At 46.4% G+C, this 22,156-nt stretch overlaps 1 protein-coding gene across 25 annotated transcripts in view; it reads left to right on the forward strand.

Annotated features, from left to right (window-relative positions):
- Nucleotides 1-22,156, forward strand: part of NRXN2 (neurexin 2) — a 2,524,532-nt gene that overhangs the window by 454,181 nt on the left and 2,048,195 nt on the right. For all 25 annotated transcript variants that reach the window (XM_069645062.1, XM_069645065.1, XM_069645068.1 and 22 more), the window contains one exon: nucleotides 1,507-2,743. In XM_069645062.1, coding sequence (XP_069501163.1) covers nucleotides 2,032-2,743 — 712 coding nt within the window. In that variant the 5' untranslated portion in view covers nucleotides 1,507-2,031. The remainder of the gene's footprint in view (nucleotides 1-1,506; nucleotides 2,744-22,156) is intronic.

Consider the following 22,156-nt stretch of genomic DNA (forward strand, 5'->3'; position numbering starts at 1 on the left):
CTCGCAGTGCCTGCTGCACACAGGCCTGAATTAAAGTGCTTCACTGGTCTCATTTGCTTTCCTTTGTATAGAAAAGATAAAGAAAACAAGTAATGTGTTCTTTTTGATCTTCTCCCCTGCTGATATGTTTTCTCTCTCGGCACTGTGCACATGGCCACCCTCTGTCCTTCGGGCCCAGGTACCTGCTCACCCTGCCACCCTCCTGCACTGCCTCTGGGACCCCCCTTGCACTGGGGTCTGTATCTGTAGCCATACATACCCCACTCATTCTCTGGCACTTATCAGATATACCCTATCTGACTAACCTAGCACTTGCCATTTGCTGGCTGCACCACCAGTTTTATTTATTTATTTATTCATTTTACTTATTTATTTATTCTATTCTATCCTCTGTTCCGTACTTTCCACCTCTCCCCCCTTCCATGCACTTTCCCACGTTTTCCCTTTCCCCTGCACTTGCGTGCTCTTAATGTCACTGGGCCGAGTAAGGTTGTTGTTTTGTTCTCCCCTTTTCCCCTACCTTTCCCTGGTCACGCTCTGAAACACTTGTGTAGGAGCGCAATACAAATAAAATATCATTTCATTTAGTGAAGGGGTAAAGACAATTTATTTGGAGTTTTATAACATTGCTCCTTCCAGTAGCAACTCCACTTCAATGAGCAGAATACCACTGAAAGGTTATCAAAATTGTTAGGATGATTTGGTGAAAGTGAATAATAGACCAGATGTGTAATGTTTACAATACATGAATGTGGGAGCATGCCTGTCTAAAGTATTGTTGATGCTTGTTCTTAAAGAATGCTCTTTTCCCAGTCCTTCCCATAAGGAAGGTGCCACAGAGCCACTTCTCAATCCACTCACAGGCAAAATGGCTTGCAACAGCCTGACCACCACAACACTAAGGGCCTCATTACGAGTCTGGCGGTAACCCTTAAAGATCATGGCTTTGGCGGATTTCCCTCCAGCTCTGAGCTGGGGGAAATCCGCGGCAAAATTGCCGATTTTCGATGAGATTACCGCCGGTGGGAAATCCGCCTGCGGTAATAGCGCAAATTTTCCCCATTGGGCCCAATGGGGAATGAGGAATTCTTGAATGGGCCCAATGGGGAATGGGCAATAACCCTTCCGCCAAACCCGTGAACTGGCGCCAATAGCGCCGGGGGGTTTGGCGGTAGGGCTATCAGCGCCGGCGCCAACTCGTGATGAGGCCCTAAGTGTCTTGCCTACATGAAAAAAACTGTGTGACAAAATCCTTTGGTCTGGTGCAGGTCCGGCCACAGCAAATCACAGATATATTTGGTCAACAGCAGCACCACGCTCTGAGGCACTATTAGCATGTTCTCTCTCTTGGCTGGTTAATTATGTACATGCATTGCGTACAAGTGTACTGCAGTATTCAGTTAATTGTGCCCAAATGCAATCCTCATGCTTGGTTAATGTACCGTGTGCCTTCAACTCTGCTGTGACTCTACTTACAAAGTCCCTTTTCTGTGTTTGTTTTCTCAGATCTGATTGGAGGACTGTACCGGATGTCAAGACTTTCTTCTGGTGACCAATAGAGAAGGAACACCCGCACACCAGTCTCCTGCCAAGTCTACCGGGAAAAAGAAGGAACCAGGTGCTGCACCCTCATCACGTCCCCCTCCCGCAAAACTACATCAGCTCTGGAAATTTCAGTGGGACGTGTGCAACATCTACCTCTTTTCTCATCTGCGCAAGAAGAGGTGGAGCAGATACATGTAGCACATCAATTTATGGGGGCTCTGAAGGACGTACCACTGCGTCAATCGCAAAAAGAGCCAGGGCACGCCTCCAGGATTCAATGCATGTCCTCCATGGGGTTAGACTAATACGGTCTCTAGCCCCCACGTCGTCTCTGTTTGGATGTTGGTTCCTCTCCTTGTAGACTCTGCTGCGGCACCAAGCCCGGCTGTATCTTGACCAGCTTCGATGGTGATAGCCAGGAACATCTGAGACGCCAGCACCATTTGCAGAGTGGTGTGTATTTGTGTCGGCCTGCTGGTCTGAAGAATGACTGCTTCCAGCAGGCTTGTGTCTGCCATGTTGAGCGTTGTACTGTTGGCGGGGTTGTTAGGACCAGGAATTGCCCTGGAGTTTGGCGGTGCCACTGGGCAGTGGGCCCGCTATGCCCGTTGGGAGGCAGGCTCTGTGGGAGAGTTGAGCTTCAGCATCAGGACCAATGTCTCACGGGCGTTGGTTCTCTACCTTGATGATGGTGGCAATTGTGACTTCTTGGAGCTGCAGATTGTTGATGGACGCTTAAGGTTGCGCTTCACCATCTCCTGCGCAGAGCCCGCCACACTCTTTCTGGAAACCCCCATCAACGATGACCGCTGGCACATGGCCCTCCTGACCCGCAAGTTTCGCGAGACCACATTGAAGGTGGATGGTGAGACCCGCTCGGCTGAGGTAAAATCCAAGCGTCGGGACATGTCGGTGGTCAGTGACCTTTTTGTGGGGGGCATCCCGGCTGACGTACGGCTCTCGGCCCTCACACTCAGCACTGTAAAGTACGAGCTGCCCTTCCAAGGGCTGCTGGCCAATCTGAAGGTGGGCAACATGCCCCCCACAATGCTAGGAAGCCAGGGCATCCGGAATGACATGGAATACCTCTGCTCAAAGCAGAACCCCTGCCTGAATGGAGGAGTCTGCTCCATCCTGAACAGTGAAATCCAGTGTGACTGCAGCATGACCGGCTTCCAGGGAAAATTTTGCAGCGAAGGTAAGAATGATATTGACTTCTTCCATCTTATGTTAAAGTTTGTTTTGACCAAATTAAGACTTTGGGGGGAAATGGTTAGGGACAGGATACCAGGGTGACATAAAGAGTGAAGTGGCAAACGATGATTGAGCATATATTTCTTTCATGACAGGGATAGATGATATATATATATATATGTATATATATATATATATATATATATATATATATATATATATATATATATATATATATATAGACTTAATGTATTTCTTCAGACACCTTAGTCCTCTACAAAATTGCAATCTGGCTCATTTTTGACATTGTGCAATTTGCACGGTGGGAACTGACAAAGTGGGAACCTACGCCAGTTCCCTCCATACAATTTTCGTTGTGGGTACTACAAAGTGCAATACATTCATGCAAATCCAGGTGTACTCGGGTTTCCGCCATGTACACACGGATTCCTATGGGATCCGCCAGCTTTTAGCACTGGTTATCCAATGCATTTACACCAGAATCAGAATCAAAATCAGATGCTGGCGTGAATGAATTTATTTTTATTAGGCCGAGCTGATGAGAGGACACAACATTAATTCAGCATTCTGTGCCCAGGGTCCGCCTGCCACAATAAGGACAATCCCCTGTAGTGTAAAATCATCTGGAAACTAGGTGTAAACCTTATATACTTGCTTTACCACTCCTGGGACTTCAAAAATGTCGCCCAATGTATGCTAGCTCATTTCCTGCTGTGTATCATACGTGGACGCCCATTGTGTGCAAGCTCATTTCGTGTTGTGCGTCACCCATTGTGGGCAAGCTCATTTCCTGTTGTGCGTCACCCATTGTGGGCAAGCTCATTTCGTGTTGTGCGTCACCCATTGTGGGCAAGCTCATTTCGTGTTGTGCGTCACCCATTGTGGGCAAGCTCATTTCCTGTTGTGCTTCACCCATTGTGGGCAAGCTCATTTCCTGTTGTGCGTCACACGAGTATGCCCAATGTGTGCAAGTTAATTTCCTGTTGTGCACCAAATGGGGATATCCAATGTATGCAAGCTCATTTCCTGTTGTGTATCACATGTGGACACCCATTGTGTGCAAGCTCATTTCCTGCTGTGTACCACACGTGGACGCCCATTGTGTGCAAGCTCATTTCCTGTTGTGCGTCACCCATTGTGGGCAAGCTCATTTCCTGTTGTGCGTCACCCATTGTGTGCAAGCTCATTTCCTGTTGTGCGTCACCCATTGTGGGCAAGCTCATTTCCTGTTGTGCGTCACACGAGTATGCCCAATGTGTGCAAGTTAATTTCCTGTTGTGCACCAAATGGGGATATCCAATGTATGCAAGCTCATTTCCTGTTGTATATCACATGTGGACACCCATTGTGTGCAAGCTCAATTCCTGTTTGTTATTACACGGTGACCCACAATGTGTGCACGCTCATTTCCTGTTCTGCGTCACATGAGGATGCATCCGGTGAATTCTACTCTTCACCGGCTTACTGTCTTCAGTGTACACATCATGGGTGCACCAATCTGCATGACCGGGAGTCAGCGAAAACAGACCGGCAAACTGTCCCAGCAAATGGCGACAGTCTGTCAGAGGCTGTTCTGACAGGTCTGTTGCAAGGTTGACACCTTCAACTGACCCATCTGTGGCTTCAGTGTGCAGGAGGTCTGGGAGAGTTCAGTCTCCTCCTCAGTCTCTCTGTTAGTCACTAACATCATGACCAAGTAATTCCTGCTATAATGGGGTTTTAGCAAGTTGATGTGAAAGACTTTGCTCATCTGTTTAGGTCCTTTCACATCAGTGAGATCATTCACCTCACTGACCTTTTCCAGCACACATTAAGGCCCAGTCCAGGTGGCCTGAAAGGCATGGGTTTGACAGGCTCCATGATCCGCACCCACTGGCCTTGCAATAGACTGTCACTGTCACCTCGTAACGGGGATGAGGCTTTCCTTTCCTATCCCTCCTTCACTAGACTGTGGGGATCTCGTACCGGGTGTCCAAACAGAGGCTCAAAGGGGCTAAACCCTACTCTGTTCTGTGACACCTCCCTGTAGGCAAACAGAAGGCATGGCAAGAGAATATTCAATTTTCTCCTCATGTGCTCTCCCAAGCCACCTATCATGCCTTTACGGATTTTGTTGAGCCACTCAACAAGCCCATTGGTTTGTGGATGAAAGGAGGTAGAGAACCGGTAAGTGACTCCACACACTTCCAACATAGCCTTCATATATGCAGATAAAAAGTTTGATCCCCACTTCCTTGGGGAATCCAACACGGGAGAATAGCCCAATCAGAGTCTTTGCAACCACGGGGGCTTTGATGCTCCTCAGAGGGACATCCTCGGGTATATTGTGGCGTGGTCCACCATCACCAACATGTATCGGTTCCCTGAGCTGGTTTGAGGATCCAAAGGACCCACATTATCCATGACTATTCTCTCGAACGGCCGTCCAACTACGGGTAGTGGAATTAAGGTGGCTTTTGTGGCACCACCTGACTTGCCAGAAGCTTGACAAGTCGGGCAGGACCGGACACATTCCTTAACTTTTACACCAAATTGCGGCCAGTAAAAGTGCGCAGACAACCGGTCAAATGTCTTAGTCAATACCAAGTGACCCGCTGAAGGAATTTGGTGAGCAGAGTCCAAAAGGACCTTTCTGTGGCATTGGGGAATCACCCGCCTTCTGGTGTCCTCGCCCTCCGAATCCTTTGGCTCACTGTACAGGAGTCCATCCTCCCAGTACACTATGAACAGTCCAGGCGCCTCACCCTTAGCCTGCTCCTCCGCTTGCTTCTGCAGACCCACCAGAGTGGGTCACTCTTTCTAGGATGTGTAGAAGTCAGTCTGATCTGGGCCCATAGCTGATGTAAACTCATCCAGCTTGGGCAGACCCTTCAGATCTGCGCCCACCTGGTCCTTCATCTCAGGTTCCTGCACTGTGTCAGGCAACTCTGAGGTCAAGGGGTCCCCTGCTACCAAAGTAGGGTCTTCCGTGGCTACTAGCCCCTCTCCCGCAGGAGTAGGCGTCGCAGCAGTCTGTGGAACTGGACTAGGTGCTACCGGCCATGCCTGTCCTGCCAACAAGCCCTCTGGAAGCACTCCAGTCCCTAAGGTTTTCGGAGTGTTCAATCTGGCATTCTCTTTGACCCTCGATTGTGTAGCCACTACGACTATTTCGGGATCATGAAGATCATTAGCCAACAGACAGGGGACAGGGATGGAGTCTTTCACTGCTACACGGCGCTGGGTCATTACACCTCGCCAGCTGAACTCTACTATTGCCAAGGGGCCCTTACTCTTATCATCAAATCCACTTATGCACAACTCAGGCCCGTCAATATTCTGGCCCGGCTGTACCCACTGCAGGGTGACAGAGGTGATGCAAGCCGCGGTGTGTCGGACCACCAGAGTTTTGTGTCCATTGATGTACACATGCTCTAGATAGAGTTGAGTATTATTGGGGACTGGGGTCTCTTCTGGAAGTACCGTTCCCACTCGGTGTAACAAATCCACATTCGGCCACTCCCTGGCCTAGTGGGAAATCCTCCTCTGGGAGGCCCACACTAATGACGGCCTCCTCCATGAGTCCAACGTTCACTATGGTTTGCTTGGGTAAGCCCTTGCAAGCAGGATCCCCTTTCCTATGACCCAGCTCCTTACACACAAATAATTATTTGGGTGGTGAGAACACAGGTGTCCCATTGTAAGGGGTTCCCTTGCACTTCTTTTCGGCATGCATGACTGAACTAGAGTTTGGGGGTTTCCCTTTGCTCTTTTTGGGACCTGACTTTGAATAGGCTTGGTTTGGACCTTTGTCCTTCCCATCCTTGTTTACTTTTGTGTCCGCTGATTACTCTTCCAGTTTGGGTGTGCTTGCCTGAGCCTTTTTCTGGACTCGAGTACTCACAAACCTGTCGGCAGCCTTTGCGAGCGCCCTATGATCTGTGATCGTCTTGTCCACTGGATGCTGGTGTAGGCCAACCTCACAATCTTTCAACACATGCTCACACGCAATCGAATTGTACATCCCTTTAAATGTGTCAACTTTGTTACTAGTCACCCACCTGCTCAGATATTTCAACAACAAGTGTGTGAATGCTTCAAATGTCTGCCCACTTTTCTTTCTGAGCTCTCTGAAGCTCTTTAGATACTGTTCTGGGATTTTACAGAACTTCCTGAGTACGGGTGCCTTCATGCTCTCATAAAAGGGCCTTTCCTCAGGAGTTAACTGAAGAGTTGCCTCAGTCCCTGGTGACGGTAAGTGGCTCATCAGGGCTGCACCCCACAGTACCTGATCCACCTCCTGCAGCTGGAATGCCAGTTCAAGCGCTTCAAACCAGTCAAAAATATCCTTTCCCACTTTGCAAACCTGCACTGTGTCTTTAGGGATGTGCTGCCAGTGGTTATCCCGGGCACTCTAGTTTGAGCCACTACTGCTGCTTTTGCTAGAGGTGGATCTGTTGGCCTCCTTCTTTTTGAGCGCCAGCTTGCACAGCTCTATGGAGACCATGTCCTGCTGTTTCTGTTCCTCTAGCGCTAGTCTCCTCTTCTCGAGCAGGAGCTTTCTAGCCGCTACCTCATTAACAGCCAGAACAATTACTGGGCCACTTAGAGACTGTGCTGAGGCCTGGGACCTGCGGGTTTCTGCACTAGCCCCTGTCCTCACTGACACTCTTGAGTTTTGAGAAACCACACTTGCATCATTTACCCCCTCTGGAAGGTCTTATCTGTTCGGGTACATGGGGCTTAGCCCGTCCCCTGGGGTCTTCTCCCCAGGCTTGAAGCCTGGTGAACAACTCAAATTTATTAACCTTAGTGCTGTGGGGAAGTCCTCTCTATTTGACATACGATGTGCATGACATCCTTAGTCATGCCTTTTATAGTCTCCATGTCAATCTAAATGACTATTACTATTACCTTGCAGTGTCTAAACGTTGCCTGCAACAATACTGTTATCGTTGGGTGACTAAACTGTGCGCAAGGCTCCAACTGATCCGACCGCTTGCCACTAATGTGACAAATCAACTTCCGGGGCACCAGTGGTCGAAAGATGAATATCGGTTTCTAAACCATCAATCAACCCCACAGCTCTAGTACACCAGAATGGATCCGAATAGATTGGAATACAAGTAAATTATAAGACCTCCTTGTCTAATTTTGGTAACATGGACGGAACAGCAGTCTTACTGCTGCAAGGTGGTGGATCGTTAGCTAGTTAAAACACAGCGAAAATACAATTATTACCCAATGATAAAAGGGACTGTCCAGTCAAGGTCGTATAAAAATATCTACTTTATTATTACTACAACAGACAGTTATTGCACACTACAATTACAACCCACACTATAAAGGAACACAGAGGACAGACCGTTTCACAAAGGAAAGGGGTGCACTCTGGATACTGACAGGAGGCTAGTTGGTAAAGCAATCAGTCTTACTGTTCACTGTTAGGTCAGAACCAGAGTGCTCTGCAATAGGAAAGGTAGGAGGTGACACCATGTACTCCTAAGTCCCACCCATCTTCCTGTCTGTTGTAGATCAAAGTGTCTCTCTGGTTAACTGAGCCCTCTTTGGCTCTTGATCAAAGCGTAGATCTCCCTTGAAAGAGGTGTAGTTCTCTGGTCTCCATTGTCACTTCCTGCACCCAGGCCTTCCGTGAGGCCTGCTAATTAACATTCTTCAGTGTTCGCCGCCACCAGTAAGGTGTAACAATGGAGATGAAAATCCATGGGGCCTTGACATGCTAATCTGGCTCCCCACAGCCAGAGGCTTTTCATGTACCCACAGCTGTCAGGGTCAGCTACACATGACAGGAGAGGGCAGTGCTGGTAAACTGTGTCGTTCTACAGTACATGACTATTTTTCTGCTGTGCAGTGATTGTGGAAAATATGTGTAGGAATGGCCCCACATATTTTCCAGAGGTTGATCCCATCATTCAATATTTTAAATAAACAACAATCAAAAAACCCAGGGGTGTGCACTCTCCCTGTGAGGATGGTCGAATTCCTCAGAATGTACCCAATGTGTGCAAGCTCATTTCTTGCTGTGGGTCACACTAGGGTGCCTATTGTGTGCAAGCTAATTTTCTGTTGTACATCTCACATGGGGCCCCCTAATGTATGCAAGCTCATTTCCTGTTGTACATCTCACATGGGGACCCCCAATGTGTGCAAGCTCATTTCCTGCTGTACATCACACAAGGATGCCTATTGTGTGCAAGCTCATTTCCTGTTGTACATCTCACATGTGGGCCCCCAATGTATGCAAGCTCATTTCCTGTTGTACATCTCAAATGGGCACTCCAATGTGTGCAAGTTCATTTCCTGTTGTACATCTCAAATGGGCAACCCAATGTGTGCAAGTTCATTTCCTGTTGTACATCTCAAATGGGGACCCCCAATGTGTGCAAGCTAATTTCCTATTGTCATTCACACGACGAGGCCCATTGTGTGCAAGCTAATTTCCTGTTGTGCGTCACACAAGGATGCCCATTGTGTGCAAGCTCATTTACTGTTGGGTGTCACACGTGCAAGCTCATTTCCGGTTGTGTGTCACATTTGGAACCCCAATGTGTGCAAGCTCATTTCCTGTTGTGTGTCACATGCGGACCCCCAATGTGTGCAAGCTTATTTCCGGTCATGCATCACACAAGGATGCCCATTGTGTGCAAGCTCATTTCCTGTTGTGCATCACACGAGGAGGCACATTGTGTGCAAGCTCATTTCCTGTTGTGCGTCACACAAGGATGCCCATTGTGTGCAAGCTAATTTCCGGTCATGCATCACACAAGGATGCCCATTGTGTGCAAGCTCATTTCCTGTTGTGCATCACACGAGGAGGCACATTGTATGCAAGCTCATTTCCTGTCATGCGTCACACAAGGATGCCCATTGTGTGCAAGCTCATTTCCTGTTGTGCCTCACACGAGGATGCCCATTGTGTGCAAGCTCATTTCCTGCTGTGTGTCACACGGGGACCCCAATGTGTGCAAGCTCATTTCCTGTTGTGTGTCACATGCAGCATGTTTAAAGCTAGCTCAAAGAGTTCCAGTGAGGAGGTGTTTTGGTGGGGAGGGCAGGAACTGAGTGAGAATTGCCATAGGGATTAGCATGGCCATGAGAAGTCATTTCACTGTTAACACCTGCATTCATATCCATACATTTTTAGGTCATTGAAATCGTGATGTGGGGTTAGCACTTGCATGCTAGGGGAGTGATTAGAAGGGAAGTGGTGACATGAGACATCTCATTCTCACAGCAGTCCTTAAGTGTCATGTTTCAGAAATGAAGGCAAGAGGTAGCTGCTTGTAACATTGAAGCTTCACCAGAATAGTCTCATTCGAAATGTGGAAAGATGTTAGGTGCCCCCACACAAGGAAGTTTGCCCCTTCCTCACAGCCTCTGACGTTAGCGCCTCTCCCAACATTTGAAGTATTAGTCCCCTTTACCCCCTGACATTTTAGCCTAGGTGCACCTCTGATGCCATGAACCCACCCCTTAATGAAGTGGCCCCCCAGGGCGGCTACATTTAGGGGTGGTGCTGAACACACACTCACAAAAAAACACTTTCACCCATACATTCATCCACCAGTTACACAACTCCATACATGCATGTATACATAAAACCAAACACAGCATTGACACAAACACCAACATGCACGCATGCCTTCATACATACACATATACATACTAATTTAATTTAAATACAGATATACACTTTTAATTTAAAATAAAAAACACTAACCTTACCTCCATGCACCCTTAAAAAGCATCCACGCAGCCGACACGTAGACATGCTGCCTGTCAAGAGAGAACTCCTCTCCCATCAGTCAGTGTGATCACGCTGACAACATGAACACACTGGCTGACAGGAGAGGAGTCCTCTCCTATCAGTCAGCATGGTCACGCTGAGCAACGTGAACACACTGACTGACAAGAGAGAACTCCTCTCCCATCAGTCAGCGTGATCACGCTGACAACATGAACACACTGACTGAGCAGCGTGAACACACTGGGGGTCATTACGAGTTCGGAGGTAGCCATGGCGCTATAAGCGCCATGGCTGCCTCCAAACCCGGGTCCGGGTCCGGTGTCTCTGAATGGGGACTTACCTGGGCATTCCAACCTTGGAGGACCCGGTAAGTCCCCATTCAGAAAACCATTCCCCATTCACATTTGAGCCCTCATAGGGCTCAATGGGAATGGGGAAGGCGCTAATAACGGGCCCACAATTAGCTCCAAGGTCCCTTAACGAGGAGTCCTCTCCTGTCAGTCAGCATGGTCACGCTGAACAATGTGAACACACTGACTGACAAGAGAGAACTCCTCTCCTATCAATCAGCGTGATCACACTGACAACATGAACATTTCGACTGACAGGCGAGGAGTCCTCTCCTGTCAGTCAGCCTGGTCAGACTGAACAATGTGAACACACTGACTGACAAGAGAGAACTCCTCTTCTATCAGTCAGCGTGATCACGCTGACAACAGGAACACATTGACTGACAAGAGAGAACTCCTCTCCTGTCAGTCAGCGTGGTCATGCTGAGCAACGTGAACACACTGACTGACGAGAGAACTTCTCTCCCATCAGTCAGCGTGGTCATGCTGAGCAACGTGAACACACTGACAAGAGAGAACTCCTCTCCCATCAGTCAGCATGATCACGCTGACAACATGAACGCACTGATTGACAGGAGAGGAGTCCTCTCTTGTCATGCAGCATGTCCACGTTGTCAGTTGAATGACAGGAGGCAGCAGAGCCCACTTCTGAGCCCTGTTGTCTCCCATTATTTTGCTGTTTGTTGCGGTGCCAAACGGCTTCGTAACAAACAGCAAAATCATTGAGGGGGCAGAGAGGAAACAGCACAGTCCCCCCTGTGAATAAACAGTTTTGGCTTGTGTATAAGTATTAGGCATTTACCAGGCACTGCTATTAGCTACTCAGGTACTCAAACCATTTTGCACTGATACTATCAATCGCCAGCTCATACCAATAAAGAAGTGCCTTTCCCATGCCTACACGAATGCCCAAACTGTTAGCATTGCCAGTGCTCTTTTTGATTTACCCTTGATGCACAGGACTATGCATCAAGGTTAAAGCAAACATACTACTCAGCTAAATTGGCCCACATTGAATGCAGGCCAATCTAGCCAGTAAAAACACTTATGGTACACAGTCAGCCTGGATATACTTTCTGTGGCATGGCATTTTTACTGGCCTGGAGTCCGTACATGGTAATAATGTCATATATGTATGCAGCCTGCATCGACATAATTAGAACAACCAGCATGAATATAATTTTATACTAGCATATCTTGCGTGGAAAGGCGGCATGAAATGTATTGGAAAATGTACCTATGCACAATTTGTGATTTGCAACTTTTGGGAATTTCCATGTGTTTCCATACAAAACCAATTGCAAACTGTATGGATTTCTACCCAATTTTGCAAAGAAAGTGCTGCAAAATGCATACTTTTAACCCAATGTTTCAAAAATGTTCTTAGGAGTGAGAACCCCCCTCGAGCAACCCTTGTTTGGGCTCCCTCACTGTACTCTGTTGATCCTGCCTAATTGGCACAAACATTTAAGCCTCTTAAGTTCAGAAATGTACCAGCCTCCAATGTACATCATTTGTCACTGTGTATGATGTGTGTTTTAATGTGCACACAGGGGCAGTGTGCTCCTTAATGATATGATATGGCATTTATAACGTGCCTGTACACAAGTGTTTCTAGGCGCGACAAGGCAGGAGGGAGAAACAAAAGAGTAAGACAAAACACAGATCTTACTAGGCCTTGTGTCATTCAGATCGCGCAAAAGCAGGGAAGGGGCGAGGGGAGAAGTGCGGAGGGTGCAGTAGGATGCAGAAGTGCAGTAACAAAGGAGAAACAAGAGTGCAGCCAACTGGTGGCAAAGTGTGGGTACTCATAAGTGCAGCCAATGTGTGGAGAATAAGTGCAAGAGCGGGGACTGTATGGTTACAGATACAGACCACAAGTGCAGGGGAGCCAAGAGGCAGTGCGGGAATGCAACAGGACAGGCAGGGACCTGGACCCGAATTCAGAGCTTGACCAGGTGACCAGTACATGGCTCAGGCAGGTTATCAGCAAGGGAGAGGAAGAGAGAAGGCAGAAGCAAAGAGACAGGCATTGAGTTGGTTCCGGAACCAGAGATGGTTCTCCTCAGGTTTCAGAGAGGCAGGGAGGCTGTTTCCAGAGGGAGGCCCCACCCGAAGAAAGAGATCTGCCCCTAATTCTTTGCTTGGAAAAGTGACTGACCCTCAGAGAATTGGAGGTAGCGCCATGGAGAGCTCATGCCATCTTATATATATTTATTCATATGATAAAAAAGTTAGTCTGGCATGAACCTTTCTTCAGTAGAGAAATCTAACTTTGCTGTAGTTGATTTGGAGTTGTAGTAATAAACCATATTTGGGATCCTGCACACAAACTCAAGGGTAGATTTCTCGAGTCTCCTGTTTGCGGATGTGCCGCCGCTGGCCGAGTGCAAAGAATTGTAAGGGGGCCTCACCAAATGTCTTGCCCCGGGCCTCACCACATCTTCTGACAGCCCAGCGCATACTTCACACAAGAAGGCACAGAGAAAATCCAAAACACATGACGCCTCACTCAGCAGGTCGAACCTCTGCGCTGCTCTCCTGCCATGCCACCAAAGTGCCAAGAGGCCGTGCAAATGACAAAAGCTGCGCTATAGCAGGGCCCAGCAACACAAGACACACCCTCGGTCTTCCTCTCCGTTGCATTTCTCTAGCTTGCTGCCCTCCTCTGCCCCCGCTTTGCCAGCTCTGGCTTTCTGCCACCCCATGTTTGTGTGAGTACCCCAGGAGAGCGGCGTGGGCACGGGGGCGCTGCTGTCGGGCCCCTCTGGATGTCACCGGAACGGCTGCTCCCTGTGACTCTGCTCGAGAGGCTGAAAGGCGTGCTTTGTGCTCTGCGGGGGGCTGTACATTGGATGCCAGCCCTGGGCTCTGCAGCGTCAATGATCGTTAAGCAGAGAGGCGGTGACAGCGCCACCAGCAGCAGGGCAAGGACATGGGTCAAGGGGATTTTGGCATCTGGTTGGGGCTGGAGAGGCTTAGGCGGGGGCTCCCTCCAAGGGACAGGGAGATAGGTCAGGGATGGATGGAGAGAGTGGTACAAATACAATGAGGAGAGAGAGAGAGGAGAAAGAGAGCAAGCGATTGATGTGTGCGGGCAGTGGTCGAAGTGTACAAAAAAAAGTAGTGGAACGATGTTCCTCTGCCCCACCTCCTTTTATGCCGCGAACGATGTTCTGCTCCATTCAATCCCCCATACAGTCACCCCCCCCCCCCGACCCCCTCCTCAACTCAAACCACTTACCTGGGTCCAGTCCTTCCCTCCTCCCCAAAAAGCTGTGATTTACAAAAGTTCTCCCAAGACTAAAGAAAACACTGAGAAAGAATATACATTTAAATGACCACCATTAGTGTGGCATTGCCCCCTCAGAATGCAGCTTTATGCATCCTGCCCTTCCCTTCACCCTCCATTCACACCTCTTAAGGGGCGGGGCCTGTACATGACAATAGCCACTGATAAACTCACCCCTCCCAGTAGCTGCTAACACCTCTGTGCCTAAAAAAAGCACTTGAGCCTGCACTTAGCCAGCACTTGTGCAATTGCACAATGAGTTTACTGTTATTTCATGTTTTCTCTTTTTTAAAGTTGCCTTTCCTACAGTCTTGGAGCCTTACTTATGACCGATTTACCCGAGAAGTAATAGAAGGTCGTACACTTTAGTTCCCTCCTACTTTGAACTCTGTGTACGGGGAGGACAAAAAGGGACAAGAGAGAGAGGTCATGACAAGGAGAGATGGAGGAGGATGGCAAGAAGGGCTTTAATTGGGCCACGGGTAGCTGGGGCCAAGCACTGGCAGTCTCCAAAAAAGGGCTACCGAGCCAGGGCTGTGCCGGGGCCCACCCCGAGTAGCCCCAGCCATGCCGACACCTCGGGTAGCCGTGTAGCTGGAACGCTGCAGAGTTACACGGACTGCCTGCAGGTGTCAGCACTTCGGAAGTACTGACATCTGCAGACAGCTAGTGGAACCGTCGATTCGGCTACATGGCTGCCAGATGACTCTGGGCTCTGAAACAGGAGGAGGTCTGGAGGACACTTTTGAACAAACTCCTAGGCATTACACAGGATGTGGCTCCAAAAATACCATTGCCTCACAATTCCATTGAAACGGAAATTGTGAATAAACCTTTAAAGAACAAACCGTCTAAACAGCCACCCCTGCAGACAAATGGAGGGTTTAACACGCACACGATTGCACTCTGCCCCTTCATCAACGATAATGATAATGTTGCCTGAACACCATTTTGGACTATGAGGGAATACATATTCCACCAGAACAGAGTAAAAGTCCAAATATGGAAAAGAGTGAAAACACCAAAAAAGCTATCATTAAATTAGTCACATTTGAACAGAGACAACCAACTACTGGAAGCAATAGCCAAACTGAAGAAAACAGTGCCTCATCTATTTGAAGCCAAAAGTCAAACCCAGAAGAAGAAATATAGGTTTACTAAAAAGTTGGCTGATGGGTCAATGCACCAATTTCAGTTGAATGGCTACACTGCTACAACAACAACTGCAAAACATGTTACAGCTTGTCTGAGTGACACTAATGACAGTCAACATGTAGAAATAAGAAGTAATTGTCACAAGCGGCACAAGGACCCTTACAGCTTGACAAATCAATCCCCAGGCCAACAAACTGCACCTAATGTCCAAATTGATACACATCCACCAATGGATAAGGCGTCGATGCCATTGATCAGCTCTAAAGAGTTAGGGAAATGGATCATATTAGAAGAATTAGGTCCAACAGCATAAAGCCCTTATCTAAACAGGACTAGACTGTTGCATTTGTTTGGTCAACTACCATACTTCAAAATGATCTGTTCTTCAGACATATTGAAAATATAGCTCCCGGCATGGGGCAGCTCAAGCAATTGGGCTCTGGTGGAATTGTCATCACCTCTGATTGTCTCTGTTTTTAGGGCGCATGGCAGATCACTGAAACAACTGGGAATTTCCATGATCATATGTTGTAAAGCAAAACTAACTGGACCCCTGTGAAACCCTCTGTATTGACTGAATATGGTCGCTACAAGGAGGGCACCTTACCCTCTGAGAGAGCAACGTTACGAGCTCTCTGGACAAATAGTGACCTGGGAAATAACAGAGTCTAAACAGTACAATATTGGAAACCTGAATGAGCCACCAATGGAGCCAATTGGCCTACGTATAAGAATGAATGCCTAAAATGGCTAAAATGGAACACTCGTGGTTACGGCTCTTTCTTAACGCACCCCATGGGGGTTAAGATGCTTTTGATCTTTCGCAGACATGTTTTTATTGCAGGAGACATGGTGTACTGGTGAATTTGATGGTTTTCAGATAATTCACAATACCACAGCCCGTCGATGAGGGCATGTGCCAGTGGTGGCCTGAAAACAAACTATTCGCTAACACAGTTCCCTAAGTCTCCAAATTCTCCCTTTGTTTTATTGGGTATTTTAAAGCATTATACTCAGTTGGACTTGCATTCAATTTTAGTTACTAACATTTATAACCCCCCAGGGGTTTCCAAAGCCAAACACATATATAGCATTATAAATCACATAATATTGCAATGGTACGAGACCTCTCCTAGTGTAAACATTGTTATAGCAGGTGACTTTAACAGAAGAGACCTTCACCAATATAGCCACATGCGATCAGAAATATTTTGCCATTGGTCACGCCTTGTAGAATATTTTGATCTTGTATACCTAAAATTTGCAGCCAACAAATTTGGAACAAACGTCGGTAATTGGTCAAATTGTACAGTAACATCAGACATAGATTATGTTATAACAGACAACATCCTCCAAGAAAGTTGTGGCCCTGTTAAAACAGCATTTGTTGACATAAGTGATCACCCTATGTTAACTTGAACAATGGATATGGAGTTACCTATCATTAGTAATCGCTGAAAGTTGGCCATTAATTCTAATATATAGGGTAATAGATTACTGTTGTCACTCCAAAACATAAAGATAACTAATGATTTTCTTCTCTACAACTTTGATAGTATTGCCGGTGTTTTGAGGCAGCAAAATTGGGATTTGGGGAGCTTCAAATTTATGGTGACCCAAAAGTTTTTGAAAAATAGAAACAGAGTGTCCAAATATGATGGAAAGAAGCATGATATGCCATTTGACTCTAAAATAGATGAGAAAAAACGGGCCCTAAGAAGAGAATGGGCAACTATCAGACGCCTCTATAAGCTAAACCCTATCCATAAAAGAGAACATCTTGCTAGATTATCCACTCAGTACAATAACTTGCTAAACAGTACAGAAGATCGACCAGTCATTCTAGCTGGCTGCGAATATTTCCTTGGCTAAGAACAAATGGCTCATGCCAATTTTTGGGCAAAATGTAATTACGTATAATTACTTTCACAAATCCACCTCATCTAAAGAGCTAAACCCAATTTCAGAGGACAACTGGCTCACATATATACAAGAGCTCTTTAATGATGCTTGTCTCCCATGCACTGCTGTAGATACATTGTGCCGGAGTAGTCCCTCTAAGGGATTTGCTATTGAGGAGGATACTTTAGTGGATATCATCAAAAAACCTAAGACATCACAGTCAGCAGGCTCTCATGATATCCCTAAGGTGGTAGTTAAAGGACATCCAGAATTATGGGCAAAGATCCTAAAAACATTTTATCAGCATGTTTTGTCCACAAGTTGTATTCCTCCAAGTTGGCGTAAATCTGTATTGTGCCCATATTTAAAAAGGGCGATAGGTTGGTAACCATCTAACTATCGTTTGCTAGCCATGATAGACACCAGCCAAAAAATAGTCTCTAGTATTATACTTGGCAAACTGCGTACTTGGATAAAAGATAAACATGTGTTTAGTAAATTCCAAACAGGATTTAGGCACGGATATAGCACAATTACGAAAATGAGTACTCTCCAATATTTAATTGGGGAATATAATAAGAAATTGACTAAGTCATTGTATTGTTGCTTTGTTGACTTTTCTAAGGCTTTTGATGGCAAAAACTTTAAAAACTTGAAATTGACCCGAATTTATAGTACCATATACAGCAATTGTACTCGTACACAACAGTCACTATTTGAATTAACTTATCAGGGGACCAAACTTGTTACTTTAAAACAAACAGAGGATTAAAACAGGGATGTGCATCGGGTCCTTTTTTATACAATTTATACACTGCAGATCTCGAGCAAGAACTTCGACAGGCTAAAAACATCGCCCCAAAAATAAACGGCCATTCAGTTATATGCTTATCATACGCTGATGACACAATCCTATTTGACCAAACTCCAGTTGGTCTTCAGCGAACTATTCACTCGCTGGCCATGTACACAGAAAAAAACGACATGATTGTGAATACCACAAAAACAAAATAATGTGCTGATTCGCCAGTTAAATGCCAATGTGTGCACAAAATACAGAATGGGACCTTGGCGAGCACCAATGTGTATATATATCTGGGTTGTCCGGTGATGGTCCACCCTAAACTGCTGGATTATGCTGAATTATCACAAAAAAAACTGGAATAAATGGCTGATCCTGAAATATTATGCCGCAAAACAAGGGGGATTCAATATAGAAGGCTTGCTCTAAATCTACCGTAAGAATATAGTCCTGTCAATTCTGTATGCCTTAGAAACTCTGCCTTTTAATCAGGTGGACTGGCTGGACAAAATTGAAGGTAAACTACTCTGTTCCATAATAAACCTACCGAAGGCTCCACCTGTAGAGGCATTAAGGCTAGAATTTGGCCTGTTCTCATTAACAATAATATGGCTCATACGTAGAACTTTATTATACGCAACATGTTTAAAATCCTGCAATAATTCAAATGAGCTATACCAGGCCTTAGGTAGGCAGGAAGATTAAAAATATCTTCATGACGGAATTACAAACCACTGCATTAGAATATGCATTAGATTATGATGCAAATACTATGGAGATTGAACCCAATTATGAATTAAAAATCAAACAAAAATCAAGATTTTGGGATCGTGCTACGAATGTCGATTCTCTCTATGGAAAAAAAAAATTATAAGGAGTATTCATATCAGAGATTTCCTTTTTTTGCTCCAAGTAGCTACCTGACCAAATATTGCTCCACGATTCTGAAGCGCTTTATCTTGCATCTGCGCTTCAATTTACTTCATACAAAGGAGGGGACAGGTTCTTAAATTCTCCTCCATCTGAACGTAACTGCCGCCTATTCCGGAACAACCTTGAAACATCATGCCCTCCATTGATTATCTGTTATATGATGGGCTATTCGAAATTTCTCAAAAAAATAGAGGATATTACCGGGGATCAGTTCTGGACAACTATACTTGAAGCGCAATCTATTGTAATTACGGCTGCACATTACGCAGTACGGCAGGAGTTTCTGAGGAAGATTGATGAAATGTTACGGCTGAGATACACCAATGGTCATGTAGGCTCAGGAAACTATCCATTTTGAGCATTCTATTGTGATATATGAAATGTTATAACTTTTTCTCTTATTTTATCTGCTATGAATTTTTTGAATGTTTGATTATTATATAAATGCTGGTTCTTTTATATATACATATTTGTATGTATGGAAGATATACAATTTGGTGCTAAAAGTTGTTTATAAATAACTAAAGGCACAATTTAAAAAAATGTTTAAAACATGAATTTGTCATCACGGGCAGCAGTGTCTTCTCAGGCCTGCCGGAGATGCCGGTCCCATATTTCTGTAACCAGATAATGGCTCTTGGAGGCACAGACCCCGGCCCAGGTCTCCCTGCGGATGCTCTCAGAACCAGTGGGCAGTGGACCAGCAGGCGCCAGTGCCACCCCCTCTCTTCGCCTGAGCTTAGCCGGTAGTTTCTAAGCTGCTCTTTTGGAGCAGATAAATAGTGCTCGGGGGAATCTGGTTCGAGCCAGGATCCTTAGGCGATCATATGTTTTCCTAGAACTTGAACTGGTCACATTTTTATACCCCATTTGGAACAGTTTTTACTGCCTAAATGTAGGTGGTGGGTTGGGGGTCAGATAATATTGGATGTGGAGGGACCGGGGTAAACAATTTTTCAAAATATTTTTCTGACATTTTCGACAAGCTGGAATTTACATTAAAGACATAGATCCATCCTTGGCTGTCCCTGCTGAGGATGAGAGGAGAATCACCCAAGCCATCTCACTCTACAGGCTACAATAGAGAAACCCTAATGCTGCATTGAGCTTGTAAGATCGTTGTGTTTGTTCTCTCCCCTGTTCCCCTCCCTTTGCCTGGTCGCGCTCTGAAACACCTGTGTATGAGCGCGATATAAATAAAATATCATATCATATCATCCACTGCAACATCTGTCACCATCTGCCTTTTTGGTGGAATCCACTACCCCCTCCAGCAGCAGCAGCAGCAGCTCGTGCCCACACCATCCTCAGCAGAGATTCTGCACCGGACTTACTCCCAATACCCCTTATGGCGACTTGGGGCTGAGTGGTGGTCTCAGGCCCAACCAGAGTTCTGCATTCATTCTGGCCAACCAATGGCAGGCATCATCATTTATATGTCATAGGGGTTGTTTTATTTTTATTTTGTATTTCATTGGTTACGTGCGGACCTAGCTCGAGAGCAGCGGAGCACTGTACAGAGTGTGGGTAGCCAGCGTTTGGGCTGGCATCTTTTAACGGTAGCGCAGTGCTGTGCTTTGCAGGCCTTTTGGCCTGGAGGGGGTAGTGGATTCCACCAAAAAGGCAGATGGTGACAGATAGAGTTAATAACTGGTTAGGGCCAGTTCCTGGTACAGGCAATCCACGGTGGCAACCACAGGACCACCACAAGGATTCGCGCCAGCCCATGTGAAGTGCCACTTGGCACCACCTAACGGAAGCCCTCTGATGCCCTTCTTCTGGTGGTGCCATTGGCAGACAGGTAGAGTTGCCTTATTGTACCAGTGGGCCTGACCCCATGTCCCCTCCACCGTATCTGTCAGCGGCACTGTGCATGAAACGCTGTCCAGCTGCTTAAGGCACTGAGCTTTTTAGGAGGGTGGCAGTACGCATCTCTGAAATTGCAGCTGGACCCACCAAAGCTAGGTAAAGTCTCACCAGACAGGTACCCCCACACCACCACTAGAGCGAAGTGACGAGAACGGGACTATTGTGTGGCCCCAACACTCAGAAACCTAGAGTTTCTTGGGGTGTAAATTAGGTTCCATACGGTCAGGCTCTAACTGATGAGTAGTGTGGGTTCTACACCAGGTAGCACAGTGATTCTACAGGGTAAACACCGTAAGAAGAATGGGGCGCCGTCAACTTTATAGCAGGTCAGGTCCTAGAGTCTTAGAAAGCCAACCCAGAATACGTATTTGTCTTTTTTTTTTTAACCAATTTATTCATGATTTTCAACAAACAAGTAAACATACAATAACGGAAACATATTTAACTGAAACCCCCTAAAATTACAACAATGTAACCCTAACCTCCCACCCCCCATACAAACCAACTACGATGTAATGTCCACACCCACGATCTAAGGGAAGGGAGAGAGGAAGAGAGGAAGTGAAGAAAAAGAAATAAAAAACAGCCTTCTAAATCAAATTAATCAAATACAAATACTCAATGGTAATATATATATATATATATATATATATATATTTATATACACACACATAATCATTCTTCACAAATACAGAATATCAAAAAAATTTACTTCTCTTAGCTGCAAACTTCTCCTGGTAACACATGCTCAGTCCAGATGCAAACTCAAGAAGGCCATACAAATACGTGTTTTATGTTGAGCACCATTTAAGTATATCTTTGACGCCCCCTCATTTTTGTAAGGTTTCTCACACCACGACCTCCACTGTGCATTGCGTTTTTGGTCTAGATGTCGTGGCCCTGGGAGCCCGAGGCACAAAAGGTTGCGCATAAATGCGACGTGCTGTGCACCGGCCTTCTGCGGTGGCGGTATCCAGATAGCATGACGCAGGAAAGTGGGATTCAGGGGGTGGGAGTGGGTGAGGGACGTTTGGAGGGTGCCCCGGAGTGGAGGAAAGTTCAGGTGGGACCCCTCAAAAGGGACCACGAGAGGGCTGTTTACAAAAGGCCAAACCTGTGGAATGCGGTCTTCTGTTCTGGAATTCACAGGTTTGGTTCTGCATTTTGTAAATGGCATTCAGACATAGATGCGGGCACTGACCCTCATACTCCTGCAACACGTCTATTGTGATCTCAGGACTGCGCGTGCAAAGAGTTCACCAGCACAAGATCACGCATCTCTTCCCACTCCTTCCACTCATGAATTATTGATATGTCCAGCAGGCACCCCATATGCCGCCACCATG

This window comes from Ambystoma mexicanum, chromosome 2p, assembly GCF_040938575.1.
Source record: "Ambystoma mexicanum isolate Mex_15411 chromosome 2p, UKY_AmexF1_1, whole genome shotgun sequence".
NCBI classification, from domain to species: domain Eukaryota; kingdom Metazoa; phylum Chordata; class Amphibia; order Caudata; family Ambystomatidae; genus Ambystoma; species Ambystoma mexicanum.